The 24236-nt window shown below is 38.4% G+C and overlaps 2 protein-coding genes across 2 annotated transcripts in view; one reads left to right on the plus strand and one right to left on the minus strand.

The window, feature by feature from the left end:
- LOC141279850 (adhesion G-protein coupled receptor V1-like) overlaps window positions 1–9891 on the plus strand; it is an 89425-nt gene extending 79534 nt beyond the window's left edge. The window contains exons 9-14 of the mRNA XM_073814790.1: window positions 5146–5276; window positions 5402–5501; window positions 7861–8040; window positions 8124–8287; window positions 8425–8512; window positions 9836–9891. Of these exons, the coding sequence (XP_073670891.1) occupies window positions 5146–5276; window positions 5402–5501; window positions 7861–8040; window positions 8124–8287; window positions 8425–8512; window positions 9836–9891 (719 nt within the window). The remainder of the gene's footprint in view (window positions 1–5145; window positions 5277–5401; window positions 5502–7860; window positions 8041–8123; window positions 8288–8424; window positions 8513–9835) is intronic.
- Window positions 9892–16286: 6395 nt separating this feature from the next.
- Window positions 16287–17558, minus strand: LOC141282209 (general transcription factor II-I repeat domain-containing protein 2-like). Its single transcript, XM_073814791.1, has one exon. The coding sequence runs from the start codon at window positions 17556–17558 to the stop codon at window positions 16287–16289; it is 1272 nt and encodes a 423-aa protein (XP_073670892.1).
- Between the last annotated feature and the right edge of the window lie 6678 nt (window positions 17559–24236).

The raw sequence follows: 24236 nt of genomic DNA on the forward strand, positions 1-24236 counted from the left end.
CTAAAATATGGGGTTTCTTTTACCTACTGTACCTAAATGGGTCAGTAACAACATGAAATAGTCCACTGATATTTACACACTCGATGCCCTTGCCCACCGCGCATCGTTTTCTCGGACGCACCGTGTAGCGGTAAAAAAACGTGCGAGGGCCCGCCATTGCTGCTTGCAGCTATATTTATTATTATTTTCCGAAATGAATCGCATTTTTGAAGGCCTAAACATGCTCAAAAACTCATGAAATTTTGCACACGCGTCAGAAGTGGTGAAAATTTACATGTGGTATAGGCGTCAGAAGTGGGCGTGTAGAAATGACTCGATAGCGCCACCTGCAAAATTTCAAGAGAACAGCCCCCCCCCGCTACGAAAAACGTACAGATACGAAATTTGGTAGGATCATCTATCACCCAAAGACCTACAAAAAAGTATCTTGGAACTAAGCTCTAAACCCCACAGGAAGTCAGCCATTTTGAATTTTCTCTGTTATTTTTTGACATTTCCAAGCATCGTACATTAACAAACTCCTCCTAGAGATTTAATTCGATCATCATCATATTTGGTCAGTATCATCTAAAGGCCTTTGCGATGTTAAATTGCGGAGCTTTTGACTTTTTGTTGGAGGGTGTGTCCGTGGCAGTCTGACAAATTTCTGTGTTTTCGCCATGAAACAGGAAGTTGTTCTAACTCAGGCATACAATGTCCAATCTGCCCCACGCTTCACATGTTTGATAAGGGTCTTGGCCTGAACACATTTCAATGCCAATATTCAGCTTCAGTCATAGCACCACCTAGAGGTAGCAGGAAATGCCATGTTTTACGCTGGGATTTACTGCTCTTAGAGATTTAATCAAATCATCATCATATCATGTCAGACTGATCTTAAGCCCTTTGCGATGATAAATTGCGAAGATCTTGACTTTTTGTTGAAGGGTGTGTCCGTGGCGGCCTGGCAAAGTGTGATGTTTCGCCATGAAACAGGAAGCTGTTTTAATTCAGGCATACATTGTCCGATCTGCCCCTGACTTCACACGTTTGATAAGGGTCCTGGCCTGAACACATCAACATTGCATAATTCAGTAACAGTCATAGCGCCACCTAGAGGCAGCAGGAAATGCCATGTTTAACGCTGTGACTTACTGCTCTTAGATATTTTACCATATCAACATCACATTTCATCAGTCTAATCTCAAGACCTTGTGTGATGATAAATAGCAACGACCTTGAAAGTATCGCTACATGAATCCCATTTTTGACAGCCTAAACAAGCTCGAAAAGTCATGAAACTTTGCACACATGTCAGAGGTGGTAAAACTGATCATGTAATATAGGCTTCAGAGCTTGAGGTGTTAAAATGGCACTATAACGCCACCTACAAAAATTCAATAGAGCAGCCCCCCCGCTACGTTAATCGTACAAATACGAAATGCGGTAGGATCATGTATCAACCCAAGACCTTCAAAAAAGTATCTTGGAGCAAAGCTCTAAACCCCACAGGAAGTCAGCCATTTTGAATTCTCTCTGTAATTTGAGTGCAAATTTTGCCATTTCTGGCCTTCGTATTTTAACGATCTCCTCCTAGAAATTTAATCAGATAATCATCATATTTGGTTTGTGTCATCTAAAGGGCTTCTTGACATTTCAATGGAGGGTGTGTCCATGGCAGCTTGCGAAATTTCTGTGTTTCTCAATGAAACAGGAAGTTGTTCTAATTCGGGTTTAAAATGTCCTATCTGACCCACGCTTCACAAGTTTGATAAGTGTCCAGGCCTGAACACATCAACATGGAAATATTCAGTAAAAGTTATAGCGCCACCTGCTGGAAGCAGGAAATTACATGTTTTACACTATGATTTACTGCTCATAGAAATTTATTCAGATCATCATCATATTTGGTCAGTCTGAACTTAAGGACTTCACAATGATAAATTGTGAAGATCTTGACATTTTGTTAAAGCGGCGTGTCCGTGGTGGCCTGGCAAAGTTTGATGTTTCGCCATGAGAAAGCTGTTGTAACTCATGCATGCAATGTCCGACCTGTCACAGACATCATACGTTTGACAAGGGTCCTGGCCTCAACACATCAATTTAACAACAATCAATTACAATCATAGCACCACCTGCTGCACATAGGAGGTGTGGCACTTCAAAGTTCCTTTGAATATCCACCTATTTTTACCCACTTAGATTTCAATCCCCCTGGTTCATTGCTTTACTAAGGCCATAGAGTGGCCGTAGAGTTTTAATTTTAGCCTACGTGTTTGATCTAAAACTATTATGTTTACATACAAATTAATTTGTATAGGCCTGTTTATTATATTATTAACTGTATATTATTAACACTTTACATCGTGTGTTTGTGTGTGTGCTATGTTTATATATTTTTAGTAAACATCATAGAACAAACAGGAAGAAGACATATGCTAAGATATAAAGTAAAAAGAAGTAATAGAAAAAGAAAAAAATACGAAAACTTTAACAAATGGTAATATTATTTAAATTATGAACTATTTCAAATCTTTAATCTTTCTAAATAAATTATAAACGTAACGTGATAAAAACGCTATAAGAAACACATAGAGGGAACAGACTTCGACAGAACACCGGATATCTTCTCTAATTATTTTCTATTCAAATTATTAAAAGATTTTCAGATGATTTCATCACTCCAGTCTGTCCGGTTGAGGGCTTTTATTGCAACCATAAACACTTACGTTTATCTTCAAATTGTGTCTTCGACGGCGGTATACTATAGACCAATTTCATGTTTGCAAACAGAGATGACGTTTTTTGTTGGCGGAGCCAAATTGGTTGCAGAAAGTGACTGCTTCGCAGTAGGGTTGTGAAGTGTTTTAGGATTAAACCGTGATTTTTATGGATCCGTTGTTCTGTCGAAGTCTGATTCCCCTATGTTTCCCTGTAGTGCAATGTTTCTTATAGCGTTTTAATCACGTTACGTTTATTTTTTAGATGGGCTTAAACATTAGAGGGAAAATTTCAGGAAAACCTCTGTCAATAGTCTATAAATGTTAATTATGTTGTATATATGTATATATGAAGATGATACTTAAATATTTTTAAATAAATGTTTGTCTTTCCCAGTACTTGTTGCAATGTTGGAATAGTGGGTTAAGCAAAGGAAATTGTATCTTGCACACCGCAGGCTTTCAAGAAAAAGTAAAAAAAAAAAAAAATGGGGGGCCTGTGCCCCAGTAGAGCTTTATGTCTAGCAACGCCCCTGGCAGAGGGACCAGTATATGTCAGGCTATTTCAGGAAACAGTTTTCCCTTTGTATGCAACAAGTCATTTACAACTGGTTTATTTTACACACAGAGACAGATTCTGCGTGATTAATTCATATTTGCAGTTCATGAACGTGTGTTTTTCATTGCACACCACTGTTTGCAGACTTGCTTTTGGCAGTATTTCAGCGCAAAAACCGTGCCAAAAGTGTAAGCGCGGAAAAACTGAGGTCAGAGGCATACAGTTCATACTTATTTGCATAAATATGAAATTTCGGTTTTACAAGACATGAATTACACTTACGATTAACAGTAGAATGTTGCAAAACTTGTTTTCTTATGCTTGCAACTTGATTTACACCTTTACAAAACTGTTTTTGCACATGCAAATTAATTTTACGTTTGCAATGTCAAGTACATTCTTACAAATTTTATCCTGCGCATGCAAATCTTTTAGGCGCTAAATTACCTTCATATAAAATTCAACATAACCCTCAAACGCTCCTTGTTTTCTGTTTACACTTCTGGCCCTTGGGGACTATATGACCCCAAAATTGAAAGCATAATTGTAAGAAAAATATACATTTTCAATAATACAAATAATATATCATTTTTTTGTTTACTTCTGATCTATACAATAAAGCTGTCTTTTGAGAGATTTGAAGTACTTTTTACCTGTTTACCACTAAAATCCTCAACTACACCATTGGCCTGCCTGAAAAATATCAAATTTTTATGAAAATTCACATAAATTATGATCTAAATTTGATTTAAATTGTTTTTAGATATTGATATAGGTATAGGTGAGGTGTGGAATTCAGGCATTGGTTTTTAGAAAAAAAACATAAAAGAATTACAGTGTAGGAATTAAATCATTTCGACCGTCAGATTCCCATAGAGACCCATTCATTTTCCTGGATATGGACAACTGCTCAAATCATTACTTTTGTGATATATTTTGTAAATTTATGTTTATATAAACATTAGAAAGGATATTAAAAATAAATATCATTTCAAATAGTCTTTTTTTATAGTTTTGATGCATTTTGAAATGTCTGTTTTTACAAAATGCCACAGAAATTTGACTGAGTGCAAGTGTGTGTGCACGTGTGTGTGTGTGTGTGTGTGTGTGTGTGTGTGTGTGTGTGTGTGTGTGTGTGTGTGTGTGTGTGTGTGAGAGAGAGAGAGAGTGTGCGTGAGAGAGTGTCCATGAGAAGGAGAGAGAAAGAGCGTGTTGTGTGTGTGTTTATGTGTATGTGTGTGTTTCTGTGTGCGTGCGTGTTTGTGAGTGTACATGTGCGTGCATAAGGTCACACCCCTTTATGTGTTATTATTTGCCATATTCCACGCAAATGCTCTCTGTGGCAGTCATACCTTTGTGTGTTTGTGTATTTGTGTGTGTTTGTGTGAGCATATGTTTTTTGCATTGCATTTGTGCACAAGTTCCAGGCCTTCATTTCTGTGTCAAAATTTTCAGATTTGTGCTGGATTTATTGATATTTATTTTTTGACAAATGGAAAAAAAGTAAATTTTTTTGCATTTCCCATTCACTTTCAATTGGGGTCATATTGACCCCAAGGGACAGATTGATTAAAAAAAATGTACATACCTTTAGAACAACTGAATCAAGCCCAGTTTTTTGTGTATGTAAAGCTAGATTATTTAGGAAAAGTCACAAAGTTTTACATCTCTGAGATGAAGGGAACCTTTTTTTTTACCAATGAAATGTCGTTTGGGGTCATATAGACCCCAAGGACCAATTGAGGGATAATCACCAAAGAGTGTAACATACATTAGCATGAGGATCAATTAGTTTAAAATTCTGGCTATTTTGAGCCCTAACACCTACTTATGATCACCTTTTATGCAATAACACAACTAAAATAACATGTTTACTGTAATAAACAGGTGAGAGTTTATCACTGTTGGTGGAGAGAACAGCGCCTGCTATTGGAAATGTCACAGTGGAGTGGAGGATTGAAGGCCCTCAAGTCTTAATGACATTTGTAGACACTTCAGGAACTCTTTTCTTCTCTGAGGTAATAAAGAAAATCAGCAACATTTAAATTTAATCTTTAGTCTTTTATACCTATTTGCCAGTGTTTTGGTATACTGTGAAATCTGTTAACCATTATTTTATGGTTTAATGCTCTGTGGTTTTTAGGGTGTGCTAAATAATACCATAATCTTAAAGTTGCTGGAGTATACCACACCAGAAGAACGACAGGAGTACAGGGTTATTCTATCACATGTACAAACCAAAGGTATTTGTTAGAGACAACAGAAACAACACACAGAAATGGATTCCTCACAAGTTTCATATACAGTGTATCAAAAAGTATATAATGTCCCATTCTCCATGTTAAACTCTTAGGGTAACAGATTTGATCCTGAAACATTTTTAGTTATGCTGGTTAAAAGTCTCCTCCCATGATAGCAATCACTGTGTTAAGTTGTTTAAATGTATTTGTAGAAATTTATGTCACCTGTAAAAGGCGTAGGACCAAAAAATGTTCCTCCAATCATAGATTTCTGGTTGAGGAATAACTAGCTAAATACCTCATATATGTTACACACCTTTGCTCCTCATATGCCAGTCTGACTGCTTGTACTGTGTGCCAACTGATGTTGCATGTTTGGCTTTATCAAGTCTACTGCTGCCTACCGTGTAGAAGGATGTGTCCTGCTGAGATTCTAGGAAATAGACAAATAAAACAAACATCTAATTAGTCAAAAAGACATATTATAACAACAGGGTAGAGTGATTATAAATCGTTAGACTATTCATTACAATGTTCATGTATTACATATTACATGCCCCAACATTAGCAACACACACATGACGTGTTTACTTTGTTTCAAAATCTAAGAAAGCTTCAAGTAAATACAACAGTAAAATACATATAAACAAATCATCTGTACTGAGAGTTTCTTGAGTTTGATCATGAGAACAAAGTTTACCGGTAACAGTTTAGTTTGTAAACATGTCTAAATCAACATCTAAAAACTAAATAAAACAACTGATAGTTTGCATAATTCAACAAACATGTGGGTAAAAATGGCACGTGGTTTATGAAATACAATTTAACAACACAAAAACATTAGCTTGCAAGCTCGTTCTACATGCACATAACGTTAAGCTCCAGTAACGTAAAAGGTAAATAATAAACATGAATACCTACAGCCTGTGATCCAGAAGTGCACGTTGTTCCAACTTTCAGGAGGAGACTTTGTGCAAATTTGTTATGGTTTACAAAGCAGTCATTGTGAAAATGCCCTGAACATATAAACAACTTCTGACTGGATTGTGCTGGAACCGTATTAAACATAAATTCCTCTGTGGAAGGCCATAAAGTGCTATTTTGCCCTTGCATCTAAAGAAACAGCGCCTACTCGAGATATTTAATCACTTAAATGATTAAACAAGAGTTTACAAACACACTCGAAACAGGGACTCCCCACCTCCGCCATTTCCCTTCCCTTCGGCTCTCTCCACCCCAATTTTTGAGGGAGCACCCAAGCTAAGCAGAGAGGGCTGAACTATGATAATGTTGGTCTTGTCTACAGTGCTGGGCAGTAGCTTCACCACAAGTAGCGAAGCTAGTAGTTTAACTACATTTTTCAGTAGTTTGGTGGTAGCTTAGCTGCTTTCTAAATCAAATTGCTTTTCAGTAGCTAAGCTCTTTTTTTGACCAAGTAGTGAGGTAGCTTCCACACAAGCTACAATTTTCCAAACATTTCTGAAGTCGTCCCGAATTTGAGAATAAGCGCGTCATTTTGAATCGACACAGGACGTCGTTTGTCCCATATGTTCGAGTTGTGCAGCCTTCCTTCATTCAAACAAAACATTACCACTCGCATTCTGTGAAGACTCGTGCTCTACCTCTGACTGGGTTATGTCATCAAGCCAAGCTAATATAAAAACATGTAATAAATATTACAATTTAAACTATTAATATAGAGTGCTTTGGCGGGCACCTCACAGACTCTGTGCAGGCTACCTACTGCCCGCGGACACCATGTTGGAGACCCCTGTGGTAAGATATGTCAGGGCCAGGGGTTTTTAAATTAAGGCAGCTCAAACATGCATTTTATTCTGGGAGTAGGATAAGACCTGTCCAGCAAACCACCCCATAATGTGAAGTACCTAGGCCTACATTATGCTTTTATATAGTATATAATTACCAAAATGCTAAATGGAAACTGAATAAATAATTACACAATAAAACTGGTTAAAAATAAAAAAGTAGCTTGGATGTAGCAAGCTACTATTAATGTAGCTTAGCTTGCTACATTTCCCAGGGGGGTAGCTTCAGTGTAGTGAAGCTTCATTTAATGTGAATTAACTGGTAGCTTAGCTCACTACATTTTCCAAGTAGCTTGCCCAGCACTGCTTGTCTATGTCAGCAATCCCAGGAAGTAAACTGTTGCCTACAATCAAACTGTTTTTTGTTGTCCTATAACGTTGGAGACGATAACTCTTTTTGAATATCGTTAGCATGTACTAATACACACCTACACACAAAAGGATGTTTTAAAATGTGTATCTCATAATAGGTGCTTTTTAAATGTTGTAGTTGGACTTTTTTATTTTTGAATATTGCTTTTATTTGTGTTTCTCAGGCGTTACCATAACAGGCATGGCAGCTCTAAGCGTTCAGGGTAGTGAAGCAGTGGTTAGTGTGAAAGCTAGTGATGAGCCGTTCGGCTTGCTCAGCATTGCCCCCACTTCTCTGAAGATAACCACAGAGGAAAAACACACAATCATCAGAATTTATATAAACAGAGAGTTTGGTCGATCAGGTTAGTAACTCTGGAAAAATCACTTTAACACAAAACTGACTTAAACTATGAAGTTATTTATTTATTTATTTATTTTTCAAAAGGTGCTGTAAATATAAGCTATCAGACTGTGAAAGGTTCTCTGCAAGACCTCAGACAGACAGATGGAGCTCTAGCTGAACCAGGGCAGGATTTCAGATACGTCTCCAGTTCTGTGATCATGCAGAATGGACAAACATCTGTATCAATCCCCATCACCATCATAGATGTATGTGTGGCAATTAGTGCATTTTTATTTCAATAAATGTAGTTGTTGATGTAGTTTTTGGTCAAATTTTGGGAAACATTTATACAATTCCATTACTCGTGTGAAATAATCAATAATTGTGTATTTTTTATTACCAGGATGACATACCTGAGTTGGAAGAGTTTTTCCTTGTCAATATAACATCAGCTATTCTCATAACCACCCTTCCTACAGCACCTACACTGAGTAAGATAGTGCCACTTTTCTTATTAAAATTAACAAATATCCTTTTTTAATCATTACCTGTTCAATTACACTGTTACTTTTTTACATTTTAAAGGGGTCTTATTTTGCTTTATTTTTTAACTTTTTTATGTCATGTGTCATGTTGCTATTTGAGCATTAAAAGGCCTGCAACACTTTTTCAGAATTACAACAAATTACTCTATTGAGGTACAATGTGCTTCTTTGGTATATTTAGGGTGACCAGACGTCCTGAAAAATCTAACTTGTCACGAAATCTAAGCTGCTGTCCCGAATCCTGCTCTAATTGTGCCGAAAGTTATACCGAAGCAAAATCTTAATCCCGAATCCCGCTCTTATTGTAGTTATTGCCTGATAAAACATGAGCGATGAGGTTGAGTCATCCTGCAGCCAGCCCCTGCCGGCTGCTCATTGTCTGCACCATCTTGTTTTTTTATATATATATTTACTGTAGGCGCGCATTAACATATAGACTGATAAGGCATGAGAGTGCAGGCAGCAGTAAAAACCTCCGCAAAATATGCTGACGTCGAGCCTCCACAACCTCGGTAGGCTATACCCAGATAGCAATGAGTCGGCGGACCACCGGCGGTGCTCTGGAGGCAGTAGAAGCCAAGAATTTTTGTCATACCAAACTGTAACAATTTAGTGTTATTTTAAGCAGTGTAAAACAAAATAAACCCAGTTTATATATATCTCACTTAATTCTATATACTGAATATTATTGTTGTGCAATTGAAATGAAAAACCTTGGGCAATGCTGGGGCATGGTGGGCCCTGGTTCTTGGACTTTGCTAAGGGCCCCAAAAATGGTAAACACGCCACTGCGCACTATGAAGGTATATTTGGTGCAAAACAACTGCACACCTGTGACAGTGGAATTTGAATTTGTAGAGATTATCCACACATGTGTATCAGTAAATTTGAAGTCACGAATGAAGAGTTGCAAACTTGTAGATTTTTTTCTTTCCCTCAAATACAACACAACAGTTACACCTTCACAAATCCTTCAGTGCAGCTGCACAAATCCCATTTTACAAATCACAGATTAAGAAACCCACAAGCTCAAGTTTTTTGCTACAATTGCTGCAGTAAATATGGTGCAAAATCTACTTGAACACCTGCATCAAAATATGTGAAGTCACACACAAATTTTGTACATTAGCAAATCAGTTTGTGCATCTGTGCGATGAGAGTTGCATGTGTGTATAATTTTTTTTCACAAATATGTTTTTATATGTGCTCTCTGTTTTGCACCAAATGTCTCTGAGATAAATGGTGCGAAAGTGATTTGTATACCTGTAGGCTATGGCAAGTACTGTTCAGCACTGCCCACCAGGTGGCGCCCCGACAGTGACTGAAGCAGAGTTTATTAATTACCACCCATGTTTCAGCAAGGTAAATCGCCTTTATCAAGGTATTATTTTCACGAGTGGAGAACAATATAAATGGCTAATTATACACAGATGAAGGTAATTACATACAATTTTCCAATGATTCATTAGTAAACAAAACATAAGTTGTTTACAATTTAAATCTAAACTTAAGACATTCTTCTTTAACAAAGCATTCACATAGAATGTCCAGTAAATGTACTTTTCCCGCAGTAGTTATTTTGTCTAGAACAAAGCACTCACATACCTATGAGTATGACACTTGCATTACATGCGAACGGCCCCTACGCTAATAGAATTCTGTTTTTGTCTCCCTGTCTCGTCCTCGACCCCGAGGACAATGAGACAAACAGACCCAGTTCCTGTTGGTGTGAAGGTCATCGCACCACTGATCTACTGGCTGTCCTTCAAATGTGATGCCCAACCGATGCGCGACCAACGGCCACCGGCTGAACCAGTTTAATCCGCTTACCCGATTCCTATCCCTACCATGTCTATATATTATAAATATAAATTTCTCCCTAGGGTTTTTTGTCCTTCTAGGATTTTTTCCCATTGGGTTTTCTCCTAGGGGTTTTTTTAGTCCCAGGGAGAGTCAGCCAACTTTGGCTTAACTTAGCACTTTACTGGATACGTTACATTATTAAAATGCTCGCTTACACGGTTTTTATCCTTAGCCGCTATATTCTACTTCTTATACTATGTATTGATTTTCAATGTTCTCCTCTACATCTACTCATGTAAAGCTGCTTTGCAACAATTAGCAATTGTGAAAAGCGCTATATAAATAAAATTGAATTGAATTGAATAAGTTCCATAAATCTCAAACCATCAATATAAGTAGATAAAAAAATACAAGCAACAAATACACACATAGGCCTACATATAAATAAGATACCAAATGATGTAAGTCCCAAACATTTTTAATATCATAATACCTATAAAAACAACCCAAATCAAAATCTACTTTTAAACCATGTGTGGACAATGTTCGCACTTTTTATATACCTAAAAGGCCTATTGTCTAAGTAAAAATTGGTCCAACTCGCCTCACCTTCTAGATGGAAATACCCTCTCAATTCCTCTATACTATAATAAAGTTATAGGATGATTAAGTTCAACAAAATGCAGTGCTAATGGCAGGTTCATATTTCTGCATATTATTAAGTGTGCTTGCAAAAGCACACATATGGCGCTTTTCCATTGCATAGTACCCCACGGTTTGGTTTAGTTTGGGTCGGGTCAGCTTACTTTTGGGAGCTTTACCATTGGGTGCAGTACGTAGTACCCGATACTTTTTTCATACCACCTCGGTTGGGGTTCCAAGCGACCCGAGCTGATACCAAACGTGACGCGAAAACACTGTAGGTCACTGATTGGTCTGAGAGAAGTGTCATCGCTATAATGTAAATATTAGCTTTAGCTTACTGCTAGCTTGCGCTGTCTCAAGCAAACATGTTGTTATCTGTGTTCTGCTATAAGTTTCCAAACACCCTTTTAGCGATGAAAAACATCCACAGGTTGAGAATCCGGGACACCATAACAGTTTTTTCCAGACTTGCAGTTTGTGGCGGCACATTCGCGACGTGCACGTCCGCATTATATATGCTTAAATGCAACTTGAATGAGGCTCAGCGGAGCGCCGTCGACTGACGCCACGGGTCAGGTGTTTGAACAGAAACTGTCATGTGAGACAGAGGTAGTTATAAACGCGATGTGCAAACATCTATTTGTGGTGGCCAATTTTAATTTTGTGGCAGACTGAGAAATAAATTAATGTATGGGAATGTACAACAACGCTCCCAATTGTATGATGTCACAGCAATAGGCAGCGTTAATATAACGACACGCTTATAATCCCTCCCACTCCGAAGTGATACTAAACTCGATGGAAAAGCTAAACATGCCAAAGTGAGGTGAGCTGACCCGACCCAAACTAAACTAAACCGTGGGGTACTATGCAATGGAAAAGCGCCATTATTGTTCTTCTTAAGTTTTATTAAGTGTGCTTGCAAAAGCACACTTATTGTTCTTCTTAAGTTTTATTAAGTGCGCTTGCAAAAGAACACAAAACCTTAAAAAAGTTTCACAGGTCACAAATTTTGTCCAAACTTCACGAAACTCCATGTACACGATCCTTGGTCCAAGCCTCAAAAAAGTTACTAGAAGGATTTTTGATTTTCGGAAGCATTTGCCCATCACAGCCCAAAATATAGGCCTACCTGTGGCGTAGTCACCAAACAGGAAGTAGTTCATATCTCAGGATCTTTTTAACATTTCTAAACCAGATTGTTTATATGAACTGGGGACTCCAATGTGAAGATACCCAAGATAAAAAAACATTGCAGTAACATGTCTATATTATGTTATTTTCACTTTAAAATATCCAATTGAACCCTATGTAAAAATAAATTTTTTATACGACTTTACCACTAGAGGGCAGCCCAAGCATGTTTTATTGCCTTCACACATGACTAGACATAAACAAATCTGACTGATTGAATACGTTATTGAAAAGCTATACTGAGTATTTTTTGATACTAAATCCGATGGAATATAAATATTTCTCATATACGTTTGTGCACAAAACTGCAAATGGATGTTATATTCTGAAAGCTTGGAGCAACAACCTCTTCTAGAGGATGAGCAGTTTCAGGTAGGAATGGTTCAGATATCTGATCTTAAACCCTTTTACCCTTTTTTTTATGATATATGGCATGACAACTTTAATTCCCTTTTTTATCAATGTAATACTGTAGACGTATTAGTTTGTAAAGACCCGTACGCGTGAGTGGTCCTCGCCCAACAGGGGCAGTGCTGAAATTCCGCGATCAGCTCGGTGTCGACTCTATGACAGCTTGTTTATGGTTTAAATGATTGTGGATTGACGCGAAAAATTCAGCATTACCATAAAATCATGCATATGATAAGGGACGTGCACAGGGGGAGCGGGGTTGCTCAGGTTGCCCAGGCAACTGCCCATGCTTCTCGACTCAAGTTGCCCTTCCGAGGTGGAAACAAATGAATTGTACATTTACTTCGTTACTGTATTTTAATTTATTACGGTATATAAATGTGTATTTTATTTTTAAAGTGCCGTCTTGTGTTTCTTGGCCATTGGCGTATTAATGACTCGTTTGAGTTAATTCCTTACAAAGTATTGCAAATAAATGAGTCTTTTGAGTCGATTCTTTACAAAGCAAATGGGCCAAACGTTTTGAATTGGTTCGCGAATCAGTTTGAATGAATTGTTCAGATCGTCTCATGCTGTTTTACGTTAGAAACGCGCAGAACGTTAACAGTGTTGGATAATGTGGATATAAATTTACCAATCTTTTAACCAAAAGCAAAACTTCACACATGTACCCGCCATTATATACGCGTGACCTGTTCGTCGTCAAACACAGTTAAACGCGCGCAGCCTTCAGAAGCATTGTAGCACAGATTGAAGAAAATCCATCGATGATTGACGTCTGATTCGCTGTATACTGTACTGTATGTAAGTGCTTCTCACAACACACACGTGACATGATATTCACAACATAAGAAAACATAAGTTTTGTTTAAAATCTGTTTGTATCATGTAAGTGTAAACTGTCGATGTCCTCAGACCATCTTAGGAGATTCTAACTTTATACATAGTGAATGCAAAACTCTTGTCAGTCATGTCTGATATCAGCTATACGCTACATCAACATTGAGACTAGAGTTAATTAGTTGATTTGAAATGCTTGTCTATTCTGTATTTTTATTCTTTTTTCTGTACTGTTTATGTTGCCCTTCATAAGTATTGGGAAAACACAGGCAAAATGTATCTGTTTGCTGTGGAGTCAAGAAATGTCTAAACATTAAAAGGTGAACATGATACAGTACAGAATCTGTCACATAAACTTTTTACCTGTTTTAACATAGACAATATTCCAACTCAATTGAACAACACATTTGTATTTTAATACTCCTATCTAATGTGGGCATTTTGAGACCATTGACTAAGAAGTGTTGAAGTGATGAACTGTGTCCTGATGCATTAATTGTTCACACATGAAAAGCATTAAATGTGTAGAATCAGTTTGATTCACTTATGTGCATTTGGGTACAACACACATATATCAGCATTAAATGCTGTTGTTCTTTGTTGGTAAAGCATGTATGTGTTGAAACATTAACAAAGTACATTCTGTACTTCTGACATACTGATATTCATCTTATCCATTTCTGGTCTCAACACCAAACAGAAAAATCTTCCATGATACTTATGGAGGTCTGTGTGTGTGTGTGTGCGTGTGTGTGTGTGTGTGTGTGTGTGTGTGTGTGTGTGTGTGTGTGTGTGTGTGTGTGTGTGTGTGTGTGTGTGTTTATTGTTTTTTCCAAGAGTAACAAGTAACTCGCTACTTGAGTATTTTTTAATTGCATACTTTTTTACTGTCACGCAAGTAAATACACTGCACAATCCTCACTTTATGAATTAAATGTGTGCAAAATGTATTCAGTTAATACTAATAGTAGTGAGGAGTTTTCATTTATTGTTTGTAATGAACATTTCTGACACAGAAAGCAGCAGGCTACTGTAACTTAAGACTGCACTGTTTCAATATACTGATAAACATACAGATGTTTATATTCACTTAAACCAGGGGTCACCAAACTTTTTTCTCTGGGGGCCACATTATCGTTCCTGACTGTGATGGGGGGCCAGGTCAGCTATATAAGATTTTATGACCCAGACCAAAATGACCACCAGCAGGCCTAATTGTGTAGTTGAGAATACTAGCCACAGCCATCCCCACTACTATATCCACACGACTATATCAACAGTTGATTCCTGGCACATTATCATGACTAGTGGTTTGCAAAAGAAGTAACCAGGGCTTCACACTTGACACTTGTTTTTGAAATACCACAGATATTTCATTTATTTATTTTCTATAAAAATAACATCAACGCTGTCAATGTAATAAACATCTGCCTAGTTGAGGTGATTGACACTGGCAAAGGTGAGTGAAAAATTATAAATTATAGGTTGGCCTGTATAGTGTGCAGCACTTAATAAACGGCAAATAAATAGGCCTATAAAATAAATTAATTAATTTAAAAAAACATTGAACTTATAATAACATGAGTAACAACATGAGTAATAGAACAACTAGCCAGCTCTTATGCCTAACCTGGTGAGTATGTTCAGTAAACATTTTTAGGTCAAAGTGAAAATGAAATGAGCAGTAGGCTCAAAACTAAAGCACAACAATAATAATAGGAATCAAAATCAATGAGTAGATATGTAGGTGAGCTGGATTTGTACTTTGATGAACTGTCTTTGGAATGGGGTCAGCAAAAGCAATATCCTCTCCTCACTTCAGCCTTCTGTAGCCCTGGCATGGAGGGATGATTGAACAAAAGAAGCACCATAAATTCAGTAAATGGCAAGACATGCTGCTGTCTGCTTTTTTCTGTGATATACACTACTGTTCAAAAATTTAGGGTCACTTGACTAAACGAACTACGTGTGTGGTGAGATTGTAACAAGGGCGTGGTGATCTTGAACCTGCTTACTTCAGGAGTCATCCAACAGGAAAATTCAACTGCAGAAGCCACCATTCAACCTGAAGAGGGCAGCACTCAGACGTTTTTACACCATATATTGAAACACTTTATATCCAAATGTCAAAAAACTTACTAAAATCAATGAACAGCACTAATAAAGCATCATTCTTACAGATCATTAACTAAAAAAAGTTGGTTTAGGCCGGGTTTAGTTATGCTTAAATCTGAAGTGTATGATTAAATGCTTGAAATTACTTTTGTAGACAAAATTATACCTGTGCCAAACAAAATTTCTGTTATTAGAACACTAAATTTTATTTTAAAATATTATTTTTGAAATTGATGCATTACACTGAACAGGGCCGTTGCACAAGATCTCGGGCCCTATGCATTGGCAGTCTTGATGGGCCCCCATGCCCCACCCCCATAATATAGTCCAGACTTTTTAAGGGCCCTCTCTTCCTTTGGGGCCCTGGTAATCAGTACTGGTTTTACCCCCAGTCCGACGCCCCTGACACTGAATATTGAAGATAAAAGGGTGACTGCACTCCAGATGATAAAATATAACAGTTTTTATTTATTTTGGATGATTTTAGTCACCAACATAATTCTCACAGTAACATTCGTATAATGGTGTAGTTTGGACGAGTATATTAATATTCTGTAATATGGAAAATATATAAATAAAAAACTAGTGAGTGACCCCAAACTTTTGACCGGTAGTGTAACTTTTGAAAATATGTAGCAAATTACAAGATATTTAAATTAAAAAATTCATTTTTACAGCAATTAAAATGGTTTAAATCAGTGTGCTTACCGTATCAGTGTGAACTGTGTGCTTGCTTCTGGCTGATGAGAAGTTCAATGTCTGGTTGCAATCTAGTGGTAGCCAGTCTCAAGGTCTGATGCAAGTGTTTATCTGTGAGTCTGTTCCTGGTTGGATTCTTGGTTTGCTTCATGCGGGAAAAGGTTTGCTCGCAGATGTAGGTGCTGCCAAAAACTGTGGCCATCTTCATTGCATGCTGTTTAATGTGTGGGTAGGTTTCCTCTGGGAGCGCAGCATAGAACTCAATGAGACTGTCAGGCTTGAAAATGTCTTTAAGGATATCACAATTCTGCAACTCAGCTAGTTCAAACTGAAGAGAGGGAAGGGCATCATTTATGTCGGCAGCAAAGGGGTTCTGGAACAAGCGTATTCCTTTACCGTTAACATGAAGCTCACGGAACCGTGCACTGAATTCTCCCTGCAGCATTTCCAGTGCATCCTTGCACTTATCGACTGGGAACGGGACAGCTGGTTTCTCAGCGCAGTAGCTTTGGGTGGCAGGGAGATGCGTGAAGTCAAGCTTTTGGATCTGTCGCACAAGTAGCACTAGTTTGACCTCGAACGCTTTGATGTGGGAATACATGTCACTGATTAACTTCCCTTTGCCTTGGAGCTGCATGTTAAGGTGGTTCAACATTTCTGTCACATCAGTTAAAAACGCGAGGTCCCATTTCCATTCTGGCTCGGTCAGCTCTCGTACGGTTTCACCGTTAGACTGCAGGAAGGTGTTGATTTCGGGTAGCAAGTCATAAAAACGGCACAACACTCTGCCTCGGCTTAACCATCGGACTTCTGTGTAGTACAGCACATCCCCATAGGCAGACTCAACCTCGGAGAGAAAGGCTTGGAACTGTCTGTGTTTCAGCCCATGTTTTCGGATGTAGTTAACACAGTGTACAACCACCTTCATGACAGACGCCCACTTTAAAACTTTGCAACATAGTGCTTGCTGGTGAATCAGACAGTGAACTTGTAGTGGGGGGGTGAGCCCTCGTTCCTCGAATTCGCTTTTCAAGCGCCCTACTAGCCCCCTCGTTGTACCAACCATACTAGGTGCGCCATCCGTAGTGATGCTGGCCAATTTAGACCAGTGTAGATTCAACTCTTCCATTGTTTTGCACACTTGGACAAAAATATCCTCTCCTGTCGTAGTACCTTTGAGACTTTTTAGCGCTGCCAACTCCTCACACACTTCAAAGCTTGCGTTAACTCCACGAATAAAAATTAGCAGTTGTGCTGTGTCCTGCACGTCATTGCTCTCATCCATGGCCAAAGCAAAAAACTCGAATTTTGACTTTTTTGATTTTTGCTTTCTCATTCAGTTGGTCATACACGTTGTCCCCCAAATTTTCAATTCGCCTGGTAATAGTAGGTGCGGAGAGACTCACCGTGTTGAGCACATCCTTCTTGTCGGGACACACCTCCTCGGCCACAGCAAGCACGCATTCTTTAACAAAGTCCGCATCAGTGAACGGCTTTCCATGGGTAGCTAGTAGGTGAGCTACCTTATAGCTAGCTCGGACAGCAGCCTGGTTTATCTGAGTCTGGCGAAGAAATACATTTTGTTGTGCAGCCAGTTCGCCTTTCATCCTCCGGATCCTGTCTTCTCTTGCTTGCCCTCGCAAACTAGCATACTCTTTGTGGCGGGTTTCGTGGTGGCGACGCAGATTAAATTCCTTGAAAACTGCCACACTTTCTTTACAAATAATACAAACAGCCCGCTCCTTACACTGAACAAAAAAATAATCGTTGGTCCAGTTTTCTTTGAAAACTCTGCACTCTCTATCAATTTTTCGTTTCCCGCTAGCCATTTTGCTGAACACTTCTGTGACAGTTATCTGCAGTGCGTTGTCTGTCACTGCTTGATCACGAGCATGTTGGGTAACGAAATAAATAAATAACTAAATATAATTTTTTACCTGAATTTTTATTTACAAAATACCAGATGCGAACATTTTATTACTTTCCTAAAAAAAAAAAAAAAGCCTCATAGGGCCGGTTGAAGTAGTGGGGGGCAGGGGGGCTGGGGGGCCGGTCAAAGGGGTGTGGCGGGCCGGAGTCGGCCCGCGGGCCGTAGTTTGGTGACCACTGACTTAAACTATAAAAGAAAACATTGTTTAGTGATCACACATGTGTTTACTGCTCTCGTGAGCCCTCGTATCAGAGGAACATAGCTATATGAGATAAACAGGCTGGTAAACAGATGTCAAGCGCGTCGCGTTGTGGAAACGCATAGTCACACACTCGCGTACACACCAAAGCTTTTACGCCCGCGGCCAGCGCATGTTTTTAATTGTTTCCAATGGAAGCTCGGCGTTCTTCGAAATAAGCCAGCAGCTAGCGGTTTTCTTCCGCGCTGAAAGCCGCTGCACGGTGGTTTTACTGCGTTCAGGGCTGAGCGCAGAGAGTTGAAAAATATTCAACTTCGAGTCAAAATCTCCACTCGTCAAAGTCAGTTCTCACATGGCCATCCAATCACAGTGTAGGAGGGGCAGGACATTACCACAGCAACCAACCGGCTCACAGCTGAAGTATCACAGCTACCAAACCACTCGGCTGAAGAAAGCTGGCACTCAGCTGAAAAACAGCTGGCATTCGGCACTGTCCAGGCGTTTTCAGCCGCGTTTAAAAGTTTTGGTGTGCACAACCCCTACAGTATATTCACTGCAGCGGTGGATCGGCTACTTTATTTTATCTTTTCTAAATTTGTAAATGTCCTGTACTTTCAAAGCGGTGCAGACATGTGAGCCTGCAAGATGGACGCGAGAAGAAAGTACTGTACCTTTTCTGTCTGCTATGATCCAGGCTTTAATGCAACCTGCTTGTGCTTTAATAAGGCGCTTGTCGTTGTTTGCGATCCATGACGAGAAATGGACGTAGGTCCAACATTACACAAAAGTACTGATCAATCCATATCGAGTAAAAATGTCCGGAGCTTATCATCGTTATCGATTTAAATTTCACCTTGATTCGATGTGATATCGTTTATCGGCACAGCCCTACATTCATGACATCTCAAAATAACAGATAAGGACACCTATGTTTTTAAGATTATCTTAAGTCCTAAAGAAGAATTGTTGGTATATTATGTACAAAACTAGTGTGTGAAAATAGGGCACTTTAAAGGGATTGTTCACCCAAAAATTAAAATTATTAAGTGTGCTTCCTAAAATTCATGTAATAGAGATGCCATTAACAGGGCTCTACAGTGCGAGTATTTCACTCGCATTTGTGCCTAAAAATAGTTATGTGCGAACTTGTAAAATAATTTAGGAGCACAGTGCGCGAGTGACGGGCTGTTCTCATTACACTGAACATCAGCGAAGCATTGATTTCACATGGAAAGCAAGAGGACAGGGTCGCAATCTTGATGCGTGTGCATCTGTTTCATACAGCATGAGATGCAGAGCGCGAGTCACCCCTTCACGTGTATTCGCGCTTTGGTCCGCCCGCGTCAAGATGCGAAGACTGACAGTTGTGAGTTAAGAGACCACGGACTCTATGGCTGTTTTAACTTTATTGTATTTCCAGCTTACAACAGCACCTTTTCCGACAGTTGTTGTCCTATATGCCGGCTCAATGAATGCGTTTACATGCACAGTCTTACGCCGATTATGCTTAATAAACTGATAACACGTGGGGTCATGTAAACGCGTAAAGCGGTTTTCTTTAATCGGGGAAAGCCCATAAACAGCGTAAGCAAAAACCGATCGGCACAGGTAGTTTTTTGCTCATGACGACGATTTCGCGTGGCATGTAAACACCTTAACCCGCTTTCTCACGGTTTTGTCCATGTGCGCATGTCTCCGCTTATGAAAGATGAACGTCACACGCGGAAGTAAGCGCAAGGTAACGCATAAAAGTCTCTGCTCGACTAAAGCAGTTGGCAGAGAAACTGTGAAAATAAAAGCTCATGTTACATTTACAGGTTCTGCAGACACGAGGAGAGATACAACAGTACAGCTTAAGACAGATATGTGACCAGTCACGGAAAGTAGGGACACAAGTCGGATCTGGGCATTTTGAGTTATTCACAGATTCTGAAAGTGCAGTTTCTAAGCTTTCCAACGATGTGTAACACATGGAAATCTGATAAGATTTGGAGAAGTTGTGGCCATTTGAATATAGGAACTCAGAAATACTCAAACCGAGAAAATCGAGACGAAACGGACTCTTCTTTTCAGCTGGGGGAGACAATAGGGCTCATTTACATCTCATTTAGCTAAGCCGTGCCCCCTGTAAAACCCTTTTTGAGATGTTCTAGCATCATATGTAGTATTTTATGACCAAATGACAACCCGCAAAAATAAACATGACTCTTTTACCTTTGTGGGGATCACAAGTCGAATCCAGTCTGTTTCAGATTATCCAATGACCATATTTGTCCACAAATGCGTATAATCCGTGAAATATAGATTGTTTACATCAGATTTCGCATGAATGTCTGGTAATACAATATAATATATAATCTGAAGACTATTTAAATCGTAACATGTAAGGGTATATGAGCTTTCACTCCGTTAAACACATGAACCCGCCTTCAAAGTTTGTATTTAAAATAGGGAAGTAGTATAATAGATCATCCAAACAGCGCCGTCGAAAACGTGACATCCTTTAGAGAGGTTACCAATGGCTCGTTCGTTCCTCCATCAGCCAATGACTTCATGGAAAATATTGATAGACAAAACATGTAGCCAATTATATGAAGAATACAACGATATCTGTGTAACTTCTGTGTGTTTGGACTCATGCTGCGCTGCAAGAACTGACATAGAGATGACGTCAAAGTACCGCGAGAGCGAGTCGAAATTAAACTACTCTGTAAGATTTCTTGAAGAGCTATCGCGGTACTTTGACGTCATCCGACTGCGGCGCCGTCATCCGTACGATGCGGCTGACTGTTATTTGTTCCGCCCCAGCTTCTTTTATTTTTCTTTTGTTTTGTGCGCCCGAGCTTTACAGTCTGGGGAGACGCAGGCTATAAGTTTGAAAAAAAAAAAAAAAACTTAGCAAACATGTCTGAGGAACAGGGCAGCCGCGTCACTACAGTCACGTGACTTCACGCTCGAGCCGGAAGAGAAGACAATGCTGAATAAAGTCGTAATTCTGCTATTTTTGGACCAAACTGTATTTTCGATGCATCAACACAATCTTACTGACCCACTGATGTCACATGGACTACTTTGATGATGTTTTATTACCTTTCTGGACATGGAAACCATACATAGATTTTCAATGAAGGGGATAGAAAGCTCTCGGACTAAACCTAACGATAAAACATCGTAAACTGTGTTCCGAAGATAAACGGAGGTCTTCCGAGTTTAGAACGACATAAGGGTTGCACGCTAGAATCTCCGGAAAAACAAGCCTATTTCAAACGCAAAATGTACGCTTTTAAATATACAAAAACTGCTATCTCAAACATGGAGAGGCTTCTTCGTGATCTCAACTAACAGATGCTGCAATAAAACGAAAATCACAAATAAAAAAAAAAAACTTTGTTTCTCATTTTCTCGAAACTTGTGCTGCCGACTTGTGTCCCTGGTTTCCGTGACGGGTCACAAGTTTCATAAATTTCAAACCATCAATATAAATAGATAAAAAAGCAAGCAGCAAATACACACATAGGCCTACATTTAAATAAGATACCAAATGATGTCCCATTCATTTTTAATATCATAATACCTATAAAAACAACCCAAATCAAAATCTACTTTTAAACCATGCGCCAATGTTCGCATTTTATATACCTAAAAGGCCTCCTGTCTAAGTAAAAATTGGTCAAACTCACCTCAACTTCTAGATGGAAATCGAAATCCCCTCTCAATTCCTATATACAATAATGAAGTTATAGGATGATTAAGTTCAACAAAATGCAGTGCTAATGGCAGGTTCATATTTCTGCCTATTATTGCACTCTGATGTTTTGTGATGTGTGTTTTATACTCTCTATTTGTTTTTCCTACATATGATTTACCACAATGACATGTTATCAAATAAATAAGCTTGTATTTGTTTGGGGGTGAATCCCAAAGATATTTCCATATCATTAAGATTCTTAATAAAATCATTTGGTCCCTTATATATTATTTTTAGACTTTATATTACATTTGACTGTAAGGAAGACTTTTCTTCAATGTTAACGGATGATAACTATCACAGGGATGCAAGACATGGCAAGATGAGTGGATCCAAATGCAGTTTTTGAGTGTATTAAATCCAATAAAGGTACAGGAGCACAGGCAAGAACACGAACAGTAACAAATGACAGGAAACAACCAACATAAAACAATGGCTGACAAACAGGCAATCAACAAGCAGGGTAATCAAACGTGACAAGAACCAATGACAGAACAGAAACAATTAATTACTATGGAAACAGATGGGCAGTGGGTGGAGTATGAATTAATGTCCATGGCAACAAACAAGGGGGGGGGGCAACAAAGGAACAAGAGGGAAATAGGGCAGACACAGACAGGACTCATGACCTTGGCCGTACCCACCATTGAGGTCCGGACTGTTTTAGTGAGTATCATAGTAAACTACTGATTATGTCGTAATATGTCTTCCGAATGTAAACATTTTATTACATTCTGTCTTAAAGCCTAAAAAACAGTACCTGTTGAAGTCATTTAAGTTACTTAAATAACAAAAGAAGAGAAAATCACTCACTGGTCCTGACTGTAACTTCATAAAAAAAGATTAATCCATATTTAATTTTAAATAAGTACCTTTTTTGCCAACAATCCTTAATTTTGAACTCTGCTTTTTGAAGTAAGTTGGTTTATTATTGGTTTATTATGCAAGTTCAGCCTTGCATTATGTTTGTATCTTACAGTTAGAATAATGCATGTAGTAATGCATGCAGGGCAAGAATAATATTGATCTAATATGGGGTAATGTGAAGTATTATAATAATTACACATAGTTTTCTTTCTTTTTCATGTTTTTTTTTCTGATGTGTTAGAATTCATATATGTGGAGCAGAGAAATAATTTAAAAATATTTTTTTCCTGGGGTGCATTCTCTAGAAAAATACATATGGACCTCGGTATTTATAAAATCCTCTGTACGGCCCTGCTCATGACAATAACAATCCACTCTCAATAGTGTATTACGAGCTGTAGGTTTTTTAATCGGATCCCTATATAAACAATTACGAGCTATCCACAAGTCTAAAAAGCTGATTTGATTTGGGTTAGCATCCAAAGTAAATGTTAAGAAATCAGAACGACTGTTTAAATAATAATAAAAAGAATTTAGTTGTTCAGTAACCCGATTCAAAAAGACAGAAATAATCATCCAAATTAGTATATTCGAAGAAAAAGCATGATTTATTATATATATATAGCACAAAAAAGGTCATATTTGCAAAACAGATCACAAATGTTCTTTCCGTGGCCCCACCTCCTGTTTGAATGAAAAATTAGTCTGAAAAAAATAAATAATTGGTTTTATGATATTCAATTCATTAAAAATGAATGAGACTTACATAATTTGGTATCTTATTTAAATGTAGGCCTATGTGTGTATTTGCTGCTTGTATTTTTTAATCTACTTATATTGATGGTTTGAGATTTATGGAACTTATATTTTGTTTACTAATGAATCATTGGAATATTGTATGTAATTACCTTCATGTGTGTATAATTAGCACTCCCATTTATATCGTTCTCCACTTGGTGAAAATAGTACCTTGATAAAGGCGATTTACCTTGCTAAAACATTGGTGGTAATTAATAAACTCTTCTTCAGTGAGTGTCAGGCGCCACCTGGTGGGCAGTGCTGAACAATGCTCGCCATAGCCTACAGGTATACAAATCACTTTCGCACAATTTATCTCAAAGATATTTGGTGCAAAAGAGAGAGCACATGAAAAGAGTGTTTGAAACTCGTAGCAGCAGATTCAAGCAGTTGTATTTATGTACTTGTGTTTGGGCTAGAA

This window comes from Paramisgurnus dabryanus, chromosome 5, assembly GCF_030506205.2.
Source record: "Paramisgurnus dabryanus chromosome 5, PD_genome_1.1, whole genome shotgun sequence".
NCBI classification, from domain to species: domain Eukaryota; kingdom Metazoa; phylum Chordata; class Actinopteri; order Cypriniformes; family Cobitidae; genus Paramisgurnus; species Paramisgurnus dabryanus.